Consider the following 20,346-nt stretch of genomic DNA (forward strand, 5'->3'; position numbering starts at 1 on the left):
TATACATGTTTTATATATTTCATGCATATGTGCTCCTCTCTAAACCAATTTAATTCCCATCAATGCTAATCTTGTTACTGCCCACTTGGAGAGGAAAGGAATACTCTTAATCAACGATTGATTTATTTGAACTATTTAAATGGGGGCTGGGCAGAAACAGATGGGAAAAGAAAATCACCATTTTAACCACATCTGCATTTCTGAGAATATTTCCCAATTATTAACGAATATTGGGTTATAATTGGTATAAATAGGAAATGGGGGAAAATAAAGTGTCAAAGTGACAGTCTTCCATCAGTGAAAAAATAAGGGCATTATAAATGAGATGTTTATTGATGTATTTTTAGTACTAGCTCCAAGGTTAGTAATGAGATATTACAAGGAGCAGATTTTCTTTGCTAAAAAAGAGGTAAAGAAAAATGAGATTCATACTTGTAAGCTCTTAGAGACATGGGATTTTATTAAATAAAAAAAAGGACAGTCAAAACAACAAATAAGTTGTGCTCCTACCACACTTTCTCCTGTTGCTAGTGTGACTGACCATCTTGTTTTTGATATAAGAATCCAATAAATTTTGTCAGCTTCAATCAAGCCAAGATATCCGTATCTCAGGGTACCTTAACAAGCCAAGATTGGCTCGTAAAAGATGTTGTGTCCAGGTCTGAGTGGTTTCTTTAAGCACACTGTGTAATGTGACTGAGTGCCAGCGGGCTAGCCTGGAACTTAGAAGGCAATAAGAAACACTTTCTGTCCCATCTAGATCATTTCCAAACTAGCTAACCATTTTTAAAAGTACAGATGTCTCTTATTTCCCATCCTCCTAGAAAAAGTGACATGAAATAAGGGATGACTAAAAGACGAGGTTTTGTCCAGGGTTCACCATCTGGCTTTAAGATATTATTTAACCTCCCTGAGACTCAGTTTCTTGGTCTGTAAGATGGGGATCGTAATCTCTATGTACCATGTTCTTACACCACATAGTAGTGTAAGGATAAAAAAATATGTTTTATTTGAAAGCACTGTGATAATCCAAGTGGTGTACAAACATACAGTATTATTAATTGGGAAACAGTTTAAGAAAAAGTAGGGCACAAGAAAAAAATTAAAGGGATAAAAACAAGGATAGATATCAATTTTATCTGGGCCTTGTGTGTGTGTGAGAGAGACATTGAGAGAGAGAGAGAGAAGTGGGAGAAAGAGAGAGCTTGATTTATACTCAGGATTTTCTTAAGTTTTAATGGCAACTGATGCTCATACTTTATAATTATGTATACAAAATGTAAAATAAAAATTGAAAATTGAAAGTATTTAGATGAGTAAAATTTTTCTTTGTCGTTTATCCAAATATTTGGTGTCAGTTAAACGTGAAGATGGGGGTGGCGATGAGAACAATCTCAACATTCATTGAAAAAAATACTGAAACAAATATTTTCAGCACAAATATTAAACAGCCTTTTCTCTACCGATTGGTAAAAAAATATATTATGATTTTTTTTTTTCTTTTTAAATTATATTGTTATCCATCCCAGCCAAAGTCATGCCCCGTCATCTGGTAGAACTTGAGGTTGAAAGGCCGGTAGAACTCCCGCAGTCTCTGCACCACCTCGTGGTCGATCTCGGGGTGGGTCCTGCCCTTGGTCTTGCCCAGGCAGTGGGGTTTGCTGCTGCCCTCGGCCTTCTTCAGGCAGGGGAAGCCCTTGGTCTTGTTGAAGTAGAAGTGCTTGTCGGTGATGATCCTCTTGAGGCCCAGGAAATCCTGCACGCGGCCCAGCTCGCCGGCCGGGTCGCTGATGAGGCGCTCCCCGCTCACAAAAAGCATCTGGCTGATGGGGAAGTGGCGCAGCCAGTGCTCCAGGTGCTTGGCGTAGATGCCGATCTGGATGGCGCTCCACGACGTGTCGATGAGGCCCGTGGTTCTGTTTTTGAAGGTCAAGCTCTCGAAGGTGGGAATGTCAGGCCTCTTGGAGAGCGTCTGCGTGTAGTCCGAGATGGCTCTGGTCACCGGGTCCCGCACCACCACGATGAGCTTGGTGTCCTTGGACATGGCCGAGATGCGTGCAGGCGCCTCCCGGGTGACAAAGTAACTGGGTGTCTTCTCCATGGTGATCTGCCCTTCCAGGGTTCTGGGCATCAGGTCCCTGAGAAAAGCCAAAAAGGCATGTTAAGGCCTGAAAACTGACCGACCTACCCTGATTTCAACAGCTCATTCCTAGGAGACAGAGTGTAACATAAATTCTGGAGCCAGACTGCCTGAGTTGCAATTTCAACTCTCCTAATTACAAGATGTGTGACTGCAGAAAAGTTGCATAAACAAAGTGCACCTCTGGTTCCTTGCGTATATAACGGAAAAATATTAATAATACTGATCTCATATGATTGTCGTGATGATTAAAAGAGTTAATATACCTCAATAGCTTAGAAAAGTGCCTGGCACAGAATAAGTGCTATATAACTTTTTATTTTTTATTATTATCAACCCACAATGCTGTAAGAAAATAACCTTGATTGAATTCTTTAGGTGAATTAAAATATTGTGATAAACACAATTATACTGCTATGAGATAGTATTAAAACACCCTGAACCCTTTCTGTAATTCTCTTATAAACAAAACAATTATATTTAACAAAATATCGTAGTATATCACACAAAATACTTCTCTTTATAATTGTGGAATTTTCCTGTAGCAAACAAGACATTAAATAATTCATGTTTTATCTAATAATTTGAAATGCCATCATTACAATATTCTAAATATCTTGGCTCCCCTCTACATTGGCTCAATTATCATGTTAAGTTATTATCCTGTTAGAGTATATTTTCATACACACCAAGTAAATTCTGACTATTGTTCAAAATGTTCTTGATGAGTCTTGTCTATTTCTTCTTGATGAGGGTTAAAATCACTTTGTCATAATTTTAAAAAAAAATCCCATTGGATTCTCAATGGAGCAGATATTGCTACCCAGTTCAAGCATGCTTTCCTACTGAGAACGGATGGATCTCAGGACCAGTCAAAAAGTATGAGCAGGGGAAAAATAAAAAGTATGAGCAAGACAGGTAAAATCTACTTACTCTTCCAACTTAAGTGTACTGTCACTAAATCCATTATATATATTGCAATATATATTATATATATGTATATATATTTCTAATATTAAGGTACTGTAGGTACTGTTTTCTAATTCCAAGTTTTGTAAGAAATAGATGTTGCTCAAATCAATATTAAAATAAATATACTTTGGGGAATTACAATGACTAAATGTGTTTTGTCTTTTGATACATCTATAAGAAGAATCAAACTTATAAATATCTTTATACAGGATTCACTTTTATTCCTGGAATAAACTTTATTTGATTATGATATATTATTCTTTTAATGTAGTCCTAGTTTGATCAATCTTTATTTTGTTTTGGGTTTTTCATCTATATTCATGAACAAGGTGTTTTCTGTAGTTTTTCTTCTTATCAATAGCTGAATTATTCTACAAACAAAATGAGTCGAGAATTGTTTCATATTTTTCTGCATTCTAGAGATTTTTCACCTATATTCATTCTAAAGATTTTTCATCTATATTCATGAATGAGGTGTTTTCTGTAGTTTTTCTTCTGATCAATAGCTGAATTATTCTACAAACAAAATGAGTTGACAAATGTTTCATATTTTTCTGCATTCTAGAGAAATTTAAGTGGCAAAATAATTTTCTATTCCTTCAAAATTTGATGGGTGTCACCTACAAAGCCCTCTAACACTAGCACTTTCAGGCACAAGGGTAGCAAAGGAACTAGAAACTTTAAATCTCTTTTTAGCTTCTTCTACGGTTACTTTTTTTTGTAGTACTATGCCTTGTCTCATGTCAATTTTGGCAGTTAATATTTTTCTAAAAATCACCCAGTTGAGTAGTTGAAGTTATTCTCAACTGTAATTCTGTATTTTCTGCCTTTCTTTCTGCTTGCTAAGTTAGATTATCTTTATTAATTTGCTAATTTGCCTTTTAGCTTTTTAATGCCCCCTTTAAATTTATTTAGCTTACTTAATTTATTTCAATCTCTCTTCTCAAGAAATAAAAGCACTTGGGGCTACAATTTTTCCTTTAAGTACAGACTTGGTCAAATTCCACAAATTTTGATATGTACTGTTGTCATTTTCATAACTTCATAAATATTTAGGAATCGAATTTTACACATTATATCTCCTTTTTGGTTTAGGCATTATCTAGAATTGCTTCTTTTTCAATATGTAATTCCAATGGTTGATTCGGTGTGTGTATGTGTGTGTGTGTGTGTGTTTAGAGGGGGAAGGGTAATTTTGTTATTAATTTCTATTTTGCTTTTGTAATAAAAAAAGTACTTTGTTTTATGTGTTTGCCTTTGTTCACTTCCTATAATTTAGTTAATTCTATATTATTTGCTAGCTATATATTATGAAAAATTTCAAACATACACAAAAATAGAGAAATAACAAAAATAGAGAAATAACATAAATCTCATGTGCCTTACATTCAGCTTCAAAAACTAATAACTACTGACAGTTTCATTTCATTCATAACTTTTCCATTTCTAATTCCCCACCAACTCAAATGGATTTCTTTGAAGTCTATCTCAGACACTTTATCAATTGTTTCTTAAACATTCTGGTTCCCATCTGTATTGTATCCAACACGAATTCAACATTTATGGCAATCTGGTAGCACTGACATTGCCTTAGTTTAATGATTCAGGCTTTCTCTCATTTTGTTTTCTTTGATATTGCAGTAAGGTTATCTTTACTTTTTTTTAGTAAGGGGCAAATGATAATAGATGTCTGACAGCTATTGTTTTTTGTTGTTGTTTGTTTTGCTTGTTTTTTTTTTTAAGAAATCTAAAATTCTTTTTTCAAAAGAACTTTTAATGTGCTCTATTTTCCATTTCTTAAATATACCTTAAGGTCTGGGTAAGATTAAGCAAAGACCAGAGAGTTCAGTGTTGACACAAGGGGGACACAGATTATTATTACTCTTTATGCAAATCTGTGAATACATGAATTCACAGATTTTGTCACTGTGTGTCTCTCTTAAAGGACTTGAGAAATTGGCTAGGTGATCCTACTCTGGAACCTTAGGTTACATTTTTATAAGATAAGCCGGGAGATCTATCGAGAAGTTGTTGGAATATCTCAGTGAAGGACATTTGATCAAATGTATGAAAAAGTTTTGGACTGTTAAAGCAAATATCACTACAGTGATAAGAAAGAGTATTTGTTGATTAAAAAAAAAGTCAACTTTTTTGTCTCCTTTCCTAGAATCTGTGACTTTTAACTACTCAACCTTATATTTTGGCCAGTAAAATAGAGATAACATACTTCACTTGGGAGCTATTGATTGGTAATCTCAGCTTTCTTTTCCTCTGTCCCTGGGGAAATGCACAGATCCCCAGTAGCCTTTCAGCAGAGATTAAAGTTACAGATTGTGCCAGGCCAGAGGAAATACTACTAATATCTCTGAAAAAAAAAAGAAACCATATTTTAAATGATCTCAATAGAGTAGGAAAAGTAGCTAACCAAAAGAGGGGGAGTTTGAAGAGGAAACAGCTAAAATAGGATTTCAGAAGAAAAACACATTAATTACTGTCAAGTACAGGATGAGGAAAGCTGACTTGTTTAGCATGGGGTAGGGTGAGGAGTTGAGGTTAACTATAATCTGCCTGCAAGCTATTTTTTTAAAAAATGAGGAAGTGATAGTCTAAATAAATCCTCAATTAAGCTTACATCGTAGAAAAGGATTGCTTTGTAAAGGACTCACAACTATTTTTCTTAAAATAGCAATATGTCTTTTAATTTCTTTATTCATTTTCTTATTGCAATTTGAATTTTAATGTTCAAAAAAGAGTTTATCTCTCACATAAAATAAAATGCACATGTAATTTGGAATACCATATTTTAAAGTGTTTAAAAGAACTTAGAAATTGTCTTTCCTTACACGAGTGAAGCATATATTATGGCTCTACTGTGTGTAATGGCTTGGTCCTGGGATGAGCAATGAAAGCACCCTACCTGTATTATAAGAGCTTTGCAGAAATATCAGACAGGCTATAGGAACAGAAAGATGTGTGTAATGAGAAGACATATGATGTTTGCCTGAAGACAGAAAAAGTTGGAGTGAGGAGTGAGAAATTCAATTGAACAATGGGAGGGCTAGATCCTAGAAGGCCTTAATTTCCAGGCTAACATTGTAGGCTATTCTAAAATTTCACCTCTAAATAGAGAAGAGGATTTGAAGACATTTATAATAAGTATGGAAATGGAGAAATGAGTAGAAACCAGGATCACGAGAAAAATTTAGAAAAGCTTATTTGTTTTCCCTTGAAAAAGACAAGGATCAGAAGGGATTTCACAAGCAAATTAAAGATTTTTACAAGATGAGTTGCATATATTTGCTCTTTGTCCCTAAAAAAAACACAATGAGAATTCACAATGACCAAAAAGTAGAAGCAATCCAAGTGTACACATGTGTATGAATAGACAAACAAAATGTGATATATACATACAGTGGATTACTATTTGGACTTATAAAGGAAGGGAATTCTGACACATGCTACAACATGGATGAACCTTGAAGACTTTATGCAAGTGAAATAAACCAGTCACAGAAGGACAGTTACTAATTCCAGACTATGAGGTACCTGGAGGAGTCGAATTTATACAGAAAGTAGGATGGTTGCTGCCAGGGGCTGGGAGGAGGGAAGATAAGAACCTGTTTACTGAATATAGAGTTTTAGTTTTGTGAAATGAAAAGAGTTTTGACGATTGATTACTTAACAATGTAAATGTACTTAACATTACTGAACACTTAAAAATGGTTAAGATAGTAAATTTTATGTTATGCCTACTTTACCACAATTTATTTAAAAAAGAACTCAAGAAGACAAAAGTTTCAATTGCATTAATAGAATTTAGTTAGACAAAGGAGTCTTTTTGGCTATGCAGGTAATTAAATATTAGTACCAGGTACTGAAGAAAGCTGCAGTTTTTCTTTCCTCTTGCTAGACAAAGGGGAATATAATAATTTATGAAGTTTTGGTGGAGCTATGTAAAATTAGAAGATGAGGCTTGTGTCTTGTGTTTGCCTATTGCCAGTTGAGTGACCATGAACTGATCATTTAACCTCTCAAATCTCAGTTCACTCATCTCACCGGAAAAACCTAGCCACAGGTTTGGGAAATCTGGATTGTAAATGGAGTGTGGGCATGGCCATTACTATAGGGATTATTCCAAGCCCTGTTCTTAAGAAAGTGACATCTGGTGTTCAGAATCCCCAACTGCCAGGAGAACTCCCATTCAGTGCAGATAACTGAGGCCCAGAGGAGATGGGAGACCCTCCAGCATTTCCCTGGGACAACCACTCACCTCTCCGTTTCAGGCCTCCTATGTATACATGCAGAGTGAGAAAAGCTGATTTGAGTGCCATGAGCTGGCAAAGCCAAGTTCTTTGAAAGGACAGAAATTGGCTTGTTATGGTGTGAGAGAGGCGAGCTCAGTTTTTAAAGAGAATCAATGTCCTCCTATGCGATGTGGTATAGTTGTGCCAAGAACGGATCGGTTTGGTAAAATTCCATCTGATTCAAGACTTTGTTCCACCTCAGTGTCCTGGGGATTTAATTTTGGATATGATCAGTCACACTGGGATAAATTTCTATGGGCCTACAGTTATTTGAGCAGCTCTCTACCTATGGTGTGGGAAATGTTATGGCTAAGTAGGAACCATGATAGAACCGATAACTAGTTTGTTCTTTTCTACTTGAGCCTTAAATTAAGTGGATAGTTTATGGTACTAGATGACCCAGAGGAATTTTCCACTTCCATACTGCTGCCAGGACAGGCTCGCTTTCAGGGTTGTGCCCCACTGATAAGCCTAGCGGCAAGGCCTCCCTTAGAGGAAACTGGCTCACTGTTCTAGCACTGTCTGCACCACCACCCCTTTTATGGTAAGGGATACCACCCAGAGGTGGCCCTCAATGGCACTCAACAACACATATTCATAATGTCTATAACACATCAAGAAAGTACAAAAAAGGAACCCACCTCATGTATTTTACCTTTCTTGTCCCTTTGGGCCATTTCTCCTGAATTTCCACTGCCCTTATATTGTCTTCTTGCTCCCCCACCTGCCCACTGGAACTGCTACTGGCTCTCTCTAGACGTACTTCTTCCTAAGATATTATCCTTCCCCACTGTACTTTTAATAAATGATGTTTGGTCAATTGGTTATTCATATAGAAAAAAAAAATCTTTAATCTCTTACCATATACAAAAATCAATTAAAATAATAAAGGTTTTGAAAGGAAACCTAGGTGAACATCTTAATAATTTCTAATGGAGACAAAGATTTCTTAAATTTCTTAAAAGAGTAATCATAAAGAAAGTAATGATGAATTGGACTATATTAAAAACAGAAACTTTGTTAATCAAATGATAGCATTAAGAGAGTAAAAAGGCAAGCCTCAGAATGGGAGGAAATTTTTATAATATTTATATCCATAATATATAAAGAGTTCCCATGAATCAATAAGTATATATATAGAAACATTCAATAAATGTATGAAAAGGTGCTGAACTTCATTAGCCATCAGGGAAATGAATGTTAAAACACAATGAATGCCATATTACGACATGCTCACTTGAGTGGCTAGTATAAAAACCACAGAGAATCCTGAGTATGGGTGAGGATGTGGAACAACTGGTTCTCTGTTGTTTTGAGTGTAAACTGGCATAATGACTTTAGAAAACTGTTTCGCGCTATCTATCAAAGCTGAACACGTGCATATACTGTGGCCCAGCAATTTCACTGTCAGGGTTATACTCATTAGAAACTGTACATATGTTCACCAAAAGACATGTTCATAAATGTTCATAGTTAATCATAATAGCCCCAAATGCAAGCTACTCAAACTTGTATATCCTTCTATTTTTGATGATATATACACATATACATACATATATACTTATATATAAATGTATAATTTCATATATATGTATATATATGAACTACTATACAGAATTGGCATGAATGACTCAAAATCTGCGAATGAATCTCATACACACAATGTTATCAAACACAGCTAATCACAGAGATTTATACACAGTATAATTTCTCCTATAAAAAAGTTTAAAAACAGGCAAAAACTCACCTAGAGTGTTAGATGTCAGGAGAGTGGTTACTCTTGGGGGAATGAGTCATTAAAAGGGGGAATAAAGGGTCTCTGGAGAGATGGAAATATCCCAGTCCACAATCTGGGTGCTGATTACACAAGTGTATCTACCTTGTGAAAAGTCATTGAGCTGTATGTCAAGAGTTGTGTCCTTTTCTGAATTTTATTATAAGTCAATAAAAGTTTACAACATATTTAGAAAACTGACCATTTGGATATTACCTTATGTGTTCAGTATCTGTTTGATAAGTCTTTGCTTTTTTCTTTTATGCTATCTATTTCGTATTCTTTAAGAAAAATATGCATTTCAGAAAATGGTATTTGCGGATGTGGTTCCATAGTGTAGCAGTTAGCATGTCTGCTTTACATGCAGAAGGCCCTGGGTACATACCCCAGTGGAGCAATGATCCATGGTCTATGGTCATGCCACCCTGAACAAGCCCGATGTCTGATCTCTGAAGCTAAGCAGGGTTGGGCCTGGTTAGTACTTGAATGGGAGACCACTTAAGAAGACCAGGTGTTGTAGGCATAAGTAATAATAATTTAAAAAAAAGAAAATGGTATTTGCTAAACCAACTTCATTTCTAATTCGTGAAAATTCAGATCATAAAGGAAAAGGGGTTGAACTCATACCTAAGAATCGGTGGACCTCTCAGTGACCACTTTCCACTCACCCTAGGTAAGTTATCAAAACAGAAGCTGCTATCCTGTGTCCTCTATGCTGGGCATTGATTCTCAGGTGCTATAAGCACAGTGGTGTTCACAGTATTATAGAGAATGTGTCTGTAGAGTGTGGACACAAGTACAGAGATAACTGAAGAGCACATCATGTTTGTACAACATTTTAGCAATTGCTTTCTCGTTTAATCTTTCCATAGCCATAGGGGAGATAAGGTAGATACTTTTCTCCCCATTTTTTTTCTGACGAGAAAGCTGAGATTCAGAGAGGCTACTTGGCATGCACAAGCTCCCACAGTCAGTATACAGAAGGCAATGGGTGGTCTTCTCCAAGCCTAAGGCAAGTTATTTCTATTTCATGAGATAAAAGAAAGTCAGCTGACAAAGACGATACAAAAAGAACATATAGAAGATGGCAAATTTGACAGATGGAGAACATGAGATCATGAGAAAGTTATCCAGAGGTGAGAAAGTTATCCAGAGGGTAGCTGTGAAGATCTTGGAAGACCCAAACTCTGAATTAAATACAAATAAAGGAATTTGACTGCTTGCATTGGAGAGTTGTATAAAATCAGACTGAAAAGATGATGATATAATTTATGTCAGTGATAAATCTGAGGCAATGCACAAATGAGAATGGAGCAAGAATAGAATGTAGATAGTTAAATATAACCCAATATAACCCAAGCTTGAGGAGCTAAAGAGCTGGACCATTAGAGGGTTGATAGTGAGAAACTTTGAAAGGGGTAATGAGAATGAGGCAAGATAGATAGCCTAGGGATGTCCTCTCCCCTCCAGGTTAAGGTTCTGGAATTTCTCCTTTGTCTTTTGTTCAGCTCTCCTGTCCAAGGTAGGGATGTTCTCTCCACTCTAGAATAAGACTCTGGAATTTATCTTTTATCCTTTGTTCAACTAACTCTCCCCATATTTTACCTCTGGCAAGAGGAGATAAGATAAAAACAGTCCTTTCCAGCTTAGATGCCATCTTAGGCCGAGACCTGACTTTTGGCTAATTATAATGTCATCTGCATTGCACATAGTACAGCTCTCATCATACATCTGATGCCATGACAGTACTGGAAACACCAAATAAGAAAGAATGGGGAAACTGAGCTCCCCACCTACTGGGAGGAGACAACGAGGCTACTTCAGAACAAAAGTCTCTGGGCCCTGCCCCCTAGAAAACAAAAGCCCATAATCTAGACCCCCTCAGCTGGACTAGTTCTATGAGTTTGCTTGCACTCCCCTCTTAAGTGTATACTGTCGCTTTAATAAACCTTGCGCTTTCCTACTTGATGTTCGTCTTGCCCTTGAATTCCTTCTCATGGCATAAGACAAGAACCTGGTCACCAGAGCTCTGGGTTGAGTCCTCACTTCGAGTTCCATCCCCATTGAGCTCTCCAGCGTCAAGAACATGAGAAATATTACAGGGAGAACTAATGCGGCTGGAGAACCGATTTATGAAGAGAACAAAGTAGAAGTTTTCAAAGAATATCCCAACATTTTAAAGGTGGAAAATGATGAAAATTTTACTTAAAAGAAATAATTATTTTGAGGAAAGAAGTAGACCCCTCTCTTCCTAATATATATATATATGTGTATATATATATGTATGTATCTATATCTATATCTATATCTATATCTATATCTATATCTATATCTATATATATTGTCCTCCATGTCTCTAAGGCCTTTCCACTTCTAAGATTCAATGTACGGTGTAGGACTCTAATTAATCATTAATTTGCCAAATTTAAAACTCTGCATAGCCTCACACTGCTCTCTACTGAAGTGTGGCTTCACCAATCAAATAAAAAAAAATTTGTGTAAATCATTAGGGCAATTCTTCATCAACAGAATTGATTTAGAAATCAATGATGTCTGAAAGAATGCAGCTCAAATAATGGATGCTCAGAGAAAGTGCTGAGGTTTGTTCAAACAAAGGCTCATTTGGCATTTTCCCAGCACTTCGAGGCAGCAGAAAGATCGGGAAGTCTAGGAGTTGAGTGGTCTCACTGCATTCGATAATGCAGTGACTAAGGAAACCAACTCTGTCCCATGCTTCCTCTATGCCTGAAACACCAAAATAAGATGTCATAGCTAGAAAACGAAGTTCATGGATAGGGCTAAGTTAAAAATAGATACAAGACAACCAAGAATTCAAGTTCAGGCGCGCCTTAGAAAGAACATGATGAAGACAGAAGCAAATGAACACTAATTAAGCATTTACTATAGACTAAGATCTGATGTATTATTTCCATCATCTCACAATAGTGAAAAGCTAGAATTATTATAATTTCAAGATGAGTTAAGAGATTCAGAGAGGTTATGTGACTGACAAAGTCACAGTAACAAGTGAAAGGAGCAGAATGAAAATCCAGATCCATTCATCTCTAAAGCCCATATTCTTTCAACCTTCACAGACACCCAGGCAACGTCAGTGGGACTCTTTTGGTTGATGTTATGGCTGTCTTTGACATTTTGTCAAAACATTCATGTTAAAAGCACTATTTCTCTATTCATCTCAGAGCGCAAATCATCCTACCTGAAATGTTGCAAAAAGGTAACATATTTTTCCAATAGTGTTCTTCTTCAAGAGAAAGAAATGCAACCTGGGAAAGTCCCTGAGTTGTATTGCAATGGTAATTTACCTTGAAGAATTAATAAGTCTGGCCCATGTATACATACATTTTTTTAGTCTGTACAACCAAACTGAACCATGTCTGTTTTTGGAAGCCTTTGGCAGTAGGAAATTGTAGGAAAAACATGCTCTTTTCATAATCACGGCATGAAGGTAGTTCCCGTGGGTCCCTCATGGCATGAGCCTGGAGCAGAGGAAGCTGCTGCAAAATTCCTGGTGCTGTTAGCCTGCTGTCCCTCGGGCCAAACCCCAATCACACCAATATTTTTTTTTTCTTATGTTGTTATGTGGGACCCCACTCAAAACATGCTGGCAAGAAAACTCCTTTTAGTTGATTTGGCTCCTGTGAAAGAAGACTTATGTTTTTAAACTGGCTCCCAAACTGACCAAACCTAGATGTGCAATTCTAATAATCAAACCATTGTCAAACATTAAACTTCCAGGAAAGGCTGATACACTTCCCCATGCCAGATAGCAGACTCCTTATAAATCTCTTAATTATCAAATACAGAAAGAGAAACAGATGGTTTTTACTCTCATTAGGTTTTATGACAAAGGAAAAAAGTTTATTTCAAGTGAGACAATGTCTGTTGACACTCCAGGGAAGGAGAGAAAGGTCCAGGATTTCTGGCTGATAATTTTGGGGAACTTTATAAAATGGCAGGAAATATATCTGTACTCAGGTCATAGAGAAGAGCAGTTCTGAAAGGGAAGGGGCAAGAGTTATCTTGGGTCATAAATTCAAGCAAAAATGTTTTATGTTTGTGTAGGGTCTTAAGAGTTTCCCAAACAATCCCACAAATGATCTCATTCATTGACTTTTAGGAAATACAAAAATAGACCAATATCTTACAAGGCTCATTGCTTCAACCTCTGATTTTCTCCTTCTAGGTTTACTTTATTGAGGGAACTTATGCAGTCACAAGATTTAAAATATCATTCCTAACCCTATATACATTATTCCAAACTCTGTTTTAAAATGATGTCTGGCTCTTGGGAAATGATGTACTTCTTCCACTGTCCTATCAAAATATCAAAGAATACCTCCCTCCCCCCACAAAAACCTCTAAAAACATTAAAAAACTAGAATTCACAGACAAATCTAATAATATCAGAATATATAAGCCAATCAGAGCCTAAGAAACTACCTGGAAAAAGACAGGCACATGTCATACCTCTCCACAGTGGGTCAGTCTCTGGATTTAAGACATTATTTATGTACCAAGCTTGAAAGTAACAATTATTCTTTTATCTCTTCGTGCAGAACTCAATGCTTGCATCTCTTCAAGTCTTGCACCTATGTGCTACTAGTGTTTCACCCCAATTCCTCACTCTAGTGTCGTAGAGACTCACAATTTAAAAAACAGCAAAATTTTAGAGTTTCAGAATAAAGCATTTCATAGACATTCATACACAAAGACAAATAAATAACACAATAACTAGGCTACTGATAAATGAGGAAGGGAGACTTTGGTCTTATACTTTAGTGATAAGTGCCCAAAGGCCATAAAAGATTAAAGGGGAAAACACCTTTGTACTAATCTAAATTTTACTTCACTTGAAGTAGTATCAAAATGACATTTTCAGATATGCAATGAGGCAAAAATATTAGCATCCAGTGATGCTTAGCATCTTCCTTGAGAAAACCAAGGTAGTTTTCTCAACAGTGAAGTTTCATTTTAACTGAACCACAGATAAGAGCCAAATTAAAAGCTTGAGAATGAAAATGTAAGTGTATAAAATCTAAGATCTAAAACTGATTAGAACAGAAATAAGTCCACGAATAACTCCAAATTTGGTTATAAAAACTGATGGTAAACAAACAGTTAAAATAAAATATAATTAACTTAGGATCTAAGGCCTGATATTTACAAACCCTTACAAGTCTGTGTGTGTGTGTGTATGTGTGTGTGTGTGTGCACGCGTGTGTGTGTAAGAGAGAACGAGAGAATGAGAGAGAGAGAGAATGATATTAACCGATTACAAGGAGATAGAGAAGAAGAGACCGAGAAGGTAGGAGAAAAAAAAGAATGTGTTGGAGGACTGTGTTCTCCTAAGCAGCAGCCCCACTAAACATTAGAACTGGGAGAATTTTGGAAATCCCATAATCCAGCCTTTTCATTTCACAGATGTGAGAAGATCTGAGAAGTCATGTGAGCCAAATGGACACAAAGCTTGGCTTCGATTCTGATTCTCCAGACCTTTGGTTCACTGTTCTTTCGATGGCTTATCATTCTGCCTTAATTCTCAAAATATACTATGCACAGGGCCTGACCACCTTGACGCTTCAAATCCCTGAAAAATAAAGCTCATCTGTGGAGGGAAAGCTCCCTTGCAGTGCTTCTGAAGCAGGAAAGTTCCATTCAATATGATCCCTGACAAAAGGCAGAAAAGTACCAGATGAGTATGTTTAACCATGTTATAATATCAACAATCTAGAGGATGAATGTGGAATTCTTAGAGTGGGCGGGGCATGGGCCAATGATAGCCACCTCTCTCAGCTTCCTGGCTACTGCCACAGAAACCCTCCATCTACTGGCTCATCTTGGCTCCTGACAGGGGTTTTAAAAATGATTAGTTTGAGAGCTGTGCTATCAGCTTTTGTGCTACTGTGGACAGCTGCTTCAGAACAGAGCTCTCCCATCAGCCAGGAATTATCAGGTCTTTGCATATGTGCTACGGGAGATAAAGGAAGAAGCTTGCTTTCCTTGCCTGGAAATCAACAACCTAAGGAGAGTGGAGAAGCTGAGAAACATGTTGAAGGCATAATGAGGAAAAATCTGAAATTTTGTAAAAGTTCTTTGTTATATTTTGGCAACGGTGGTTTTTTTTGTTTGTTTTCTGTTTTCTTGATTTTTTGTTCTGTTTATTACATACTGGACACAGAGTAGGTCTTAAATCAATATCTCTTTTGAGTTTAAAACAGGAAAATCCATGTGAGGCCATAATTATGCATTGTTTGGGGCCTTGGACTGATTGGGTATTCCTTCTAAAGTTTATCATCAGTACCCTGCCATCAGCTTCCCTGATTTTGAATAGCAGAAAATGATACATGATCTATCTTACTAACATCAAAACAGAACTTCCCAAATAATCTCTTTTATCACATAAAACAAACCTCCAAAATAATGACTTCATCATAAAATGGGGCATGCAGACAAAACAAACTTCAGGGAAGCAATCAATCAGTATCCATTAGACACACTCTATCGGCGTCGCTGTACCACATGCCACTGTGAAGGAGAAAACGCACTCTCTAGTAGGCACACAGGTAAAAAACATCAGTACTCCCCATGGACAAGAAAAGCCCCAGCTCAAAGTCCAACAGTTTAGAAGGTTCCACATGACACACTAATTTATTAAAGAAATTGTCTCTCAAACACTGACAATGTGCAATCCGTAACCCTAAATATCCGCTCTCTTGATCGACACTGTTCAGGCCCCAGGAAATGTTTCTACAAACCTCTTGCCTTATGTCTTTAAAACAAAGAATGAATGCTGAGAATGTAGATGGGTTTGTGTAGCTGCCAGCACTGGAGATGGGCTTTGCTTCTAGCTGGGGAAGGTCTGAGTGAGGGAAGTAGTGTAGAGAGAAGACAAATTACCTTACTTATGTAATGCTTCATGAGATATCATAGAATAGCTAATTGATAAAAGCATCATTTGTGCATATTACTGAGAGTTTTCTTTGCATCTCCTACTACAATTCATGGTCCTGGAGGTACTCACACATTAGTACGATAGAACAGTTGCACATGGAGGTGGAGTGATGTTTTGTATTATTAATCAAATGATGCTACTCGGGAAGCTGTAAATATGTATGGCTAGGTGAAACCAGTAAAGCATGATACTGAATTCTTTCCACTGTCAACTTGAAGCGCGTTGCAGGCTAGAATTGAAAATAGTTCTAATTTTATGAAAAATTTCAATAAGATTTAATTATAACTTAAAAAATTAATAAAGTCAACTTTAATTTTGATTTCAAATTTTGATATTTATTAATTATAATTTATATTTTGTCTTTGGATGTTGCTAACTTGAAATACTTCAGAAGAAAAATGACTTAAAAACGTGAAAATAATTTTAACTTTTATATTTACTTTGATTTACAGTTTGGACCATGATACATCCAAATTTCTACACTTTCACTTTAAAAATCCTTTAGATCAAGAGTTGCCAAACTATGGCTCACAGGTAGAATCCAACTATTTTAATTAGTAACGTTTTGTAGAAATATAGCCATGCCCACTTACTTACGGATTGTCTAAGGCTGCTTGGAACAGCAACAGCAGAGCTGAGCAGTTGTGACAGAGACCATATGGCCTATAAACTCAAAAATATGTATTATCTTGACTTTCAGAAAATGTTTGTCAACTCTTGCTTTAGATCATTATTGTCAATAGCAAAAAAATTAATATGAAATCTTTATTGTAACATAATTAATACTTTGTTGAAATTAAGCACGAAAAACAACCTGTACCGCCTAAGTATATGAGCTCATGATCTGTGTATATCTTTATCACTCATCCAAACATTGCTGGCCCATCAACAGCATACCCAGTTGAGCAATAATAATTAAATCTAGTCACCTTTGGTATTCTGCCAAAACTTTCAGACATATAAAAACAGTAGATTTAAACATATTTTTATGTTTTGTTATTATGAAGTAATATTTACCAAAATAGGAGAACAGAATCTATTCCATTTAACATCTCATTAGCTTGATTTATCACTTTTTAAATATTTAGACATATGGGATTGTGGGGCCTTCATTTGTACCCTTGTCCAGAGACCTGATGATGTTCAGAGTGGGCCTGAAGAGAATGTACCAGGGCTCAGAAAAGTCATTATAAAGGGGAAAAAAAAGCAGATAGATGAGGTTCTGGTTCCAAAACAAGCCCAAAGGCCCTTAGGAATTGGACATTCCAAATGAAGCAATTCACGTGAACTAGGTAATACTTCCACAGAAGAGATGTCACAGATGTACTCTCCCTACATTTATGTGGTTACACAAAAGTTTCTCTTCTTTCATCCCAGGAAGACAAAATATCATAGGTTGTAGGGTGAGATCATGTAGAAAACAGTTGCTTTCAAAACAAACTTTTAAAAATTGTTTCAAAAATTTAAAAATTACACAAGTGAAATAAGTTCATTATAGAAAAATTAGAAAAGTCAGAGAAACACAAAATTCTGAAAAGTAAAATCACTCACCCAGCATGCAGATGTAGTGTTTTAAAATATATCCATCTAGACTATTCTATGCAGATCTCTATAAATTATTTATAAAGTAGATCATTTTATAAACACATTATTTTAAATGCTTTTTGCACTTAGAAATAAATTGGAAACATCACTCTTGATGTTAATACACATCAACTTCATTTCAAATGACTGTGCAGTATCCCATAGAGGGACTGCCATAAAGTGTTCAGTGAATCCCTTATTGTTGGATACTTAGGTTGTTTCCAAAGTTAAACAATTTCATTCACATGTTTATTTCTCTGAAGTGAAAATGAAAGCGTACATATTTTAAAGGCTTTTGAATTGTATTACAAACTTGCCTTCTGTGAAGGTATTTAAATTTTATCTTTGAATTTTAATATATTGTTTTTAATCTTTTATTTCTAGTTCAGTAATGTTTTCTCATGCACTTATTAATACTGTATTATGATATTGTGCAATTACAGCCAATAATCATAGGAAAATATTTTTTCAACACTTTAATACTTACGTTTTAAACTAGTGAGCATTGTCCCATATATTATTAGGAAAATGAATTTTAAAGACATTTCCTGGTTTTGTATTTTTTTATCCTATTATTTTCTACTGGATACCTTTTTTCTTAGATTTTAAGCATTTTCTTTATATTAATTATAATTATCGCTTTTCTTTTATGTAGCAAATGTTACAGTTTATCATCTCATTTCCTGTTTGTTTATGGTTTTTAATTTTGTTGTTTTTAAATCTATCAGTCTTTTTCTTCATGACTTTTACATTTTATTTATGATGTTTTCTAAGTAAGGTCTTTCTTACCTTAATATAATATAAATAAATATCCATCTTAATTTTAATTTTATTCATTTTGGAATTAATTTTAGATAATTGTCGAGGTCGAATTCTAAATACTTAGACTTATAGATAACTGTCTTTTTATCCAATATCGACATGCCACCTATTTAATATAGTAAATTCTTATATAACCTTCATTTTGTATGTCACATTTTTATAATGTTTGTTTATCAAGTTTCTATATTATGTTCTATATTTGTTTTGGCACTAGAAGAACACCTTTTTAATTAATTACTGTAGTGTCCTGATATCTCTTAAATCAACATGAAATTGTCTGTCTATTCTATTCTTAAATATTTTTTATCAAATGTGTTTTCTTCCAAATGGACTGAAAAATTATAAAATATTTGCATTAAGTCCTATTCCTTCCACCACTGGAATTGGGATTTCATAACATGTACAGATTAATTTAGAAAAAAAATGGCATTTTTTATATTGGATCTGTCAAAGGAAGATGATATGGCTTTCATTCATATAAATTTTATTTAATGTTCCTCACTAAAGCTTTTATTTTATTTTATATTTAAGTTAATATCTAGTAAAATTGACTTTTTTTGGAGTACAATTCAATATGTGTATAGATTTGTGTAACTCCAACCAATCAGAATATAAAATAGTTCTATCACTCCAATAATGTGCTATCATTTTGTAGTTTTACTTTCCTTTCACCCCTAATCCCTGGTAAACATGGATCTGTTCTCTATCACCACGATTTTGTTTTTCTAAGAATGTCATATAAATAAAATCATATAATATATAATCTTTTGAGACTGGTTTCTTTCACTCAGCATATTGCTTTTGAGATTCATTCATGCTGTCCCACGCATCAATAGTTTGTTCCTTTCTATTGCTAATTAGTATCCCATTATATGGATGTACCACAATTTGTTTACCATTTACATGTTGGTGGACAATTGGGTTGGTTCCAATTTTCAGCAATTATAAATAGAACTTCTGTGAACATTCGGTACAGGTTTCTGTGTAAATATAGGTGTCTCTCTAGGGCAAATAGCAAGGAGTGAAATTGTTAGGTCATTTGATAAAAGTATATGTTTAACTTTATAAGAAACTGCTAAATTATTTTAAAGAGTATCCTTTTTCAAAAGCAATGTATGATGGTTCCATTTGCTCCACATCCTTGTCAGCACTTTATATATTCTTTTTTTTAGCCTTTCTAATAGTGGTATCTCACAGTGATTTTAACTTACATTTTCCTAATGGCTAATGATATTGAATATCTTTTTGTTTGTTTAATTGCTTCTTTGTTGAAATGTTTGTTAAAGCTATTTTCGCATTTTTAAAATTGGGTTATTTTTTTCCTGTTGAGTTTTAAAGTTCTTTATGTATCCCAACTAGGAGTCTTTTGTTGGATACAGAATTTGGAAATATTTTCCCAGCCTGTAGTTTGTCTCATCATTCTTTTCTTTTTTTTTTCTTTCACAATCTGAACTTTAATGATTAAATTTGAAGACTTCTTTTATTAGTTTATTTTGTGTGTGTGAGAACATTTAAGTACTACTCTTTTAGTAAGTTTCAATTATACAATACAGTGTTACCAACTGTGGCTACCATGTCATACATGAGATCTTCAGACCTTATTCATCTTATAAATGAGAGTTTCATACCCTTGTACCAACCTCTCCCTATTTCCCCCACCATCTAGCTCCTGGCAACCACTTTTCTAATCTCTGTTTCTATAAATTTGCCTTTTTTTAAAAGATTCCGCATATAAATATTATAAATTATTTGTCTTTCTTTTAAAAGTGTCTGTGAG

General features: G+C 35.2%; 1 protein-coding gene and 1 pseudogene across 1 annotated transcript in view; one reads left to right on the forward strand and one right to left on the reverse strand.

The window, feature by feature from the left end:
* Positions 1-1,278: 1,278 nt before the first annotated feature.
* Positions 1,279-20,346, reverse strand: part of HS3ST3A1 (heparan sulfate-glucosamine 3-sulfotransferase 3A1) — a 91,237-nt gene continuing 72,169 nt past the window's right edge. The window contains exon 2 of the mRNA XM_011358978.2: positions 1,279-2,138. Within this exon, the coding sequence (XP_011357280.1) occupies positions 1,517-2,138 (622 nt within the window). The 3' untranslated portion in view covers positions 1,279-1,516. The remainder of the gene's footprint in view (positions 2,139-20,346) is intronic.
* Positions 9,598-9,713, forward strand: LOC111738866 (annotated as a pseudogene).

Source organism: Pteropus vampyrus, unplaced genomic scaffold (genome assembly GCF_000151845.1).
Source record: "Pteropus vampyrus isolate Shadow unplaced genomic scaffold, Pvam_2.0 Scaffold44, whole genome shotgun sequence".
In the NCBI taxonomy this organism is placed as follows: domain Eukaryota; kingdom Metazoa; phylum Chordata; class Mammalia; order Chiroptera; family Pteropodidae; genus Pteropus; species Pteropus vampyrus.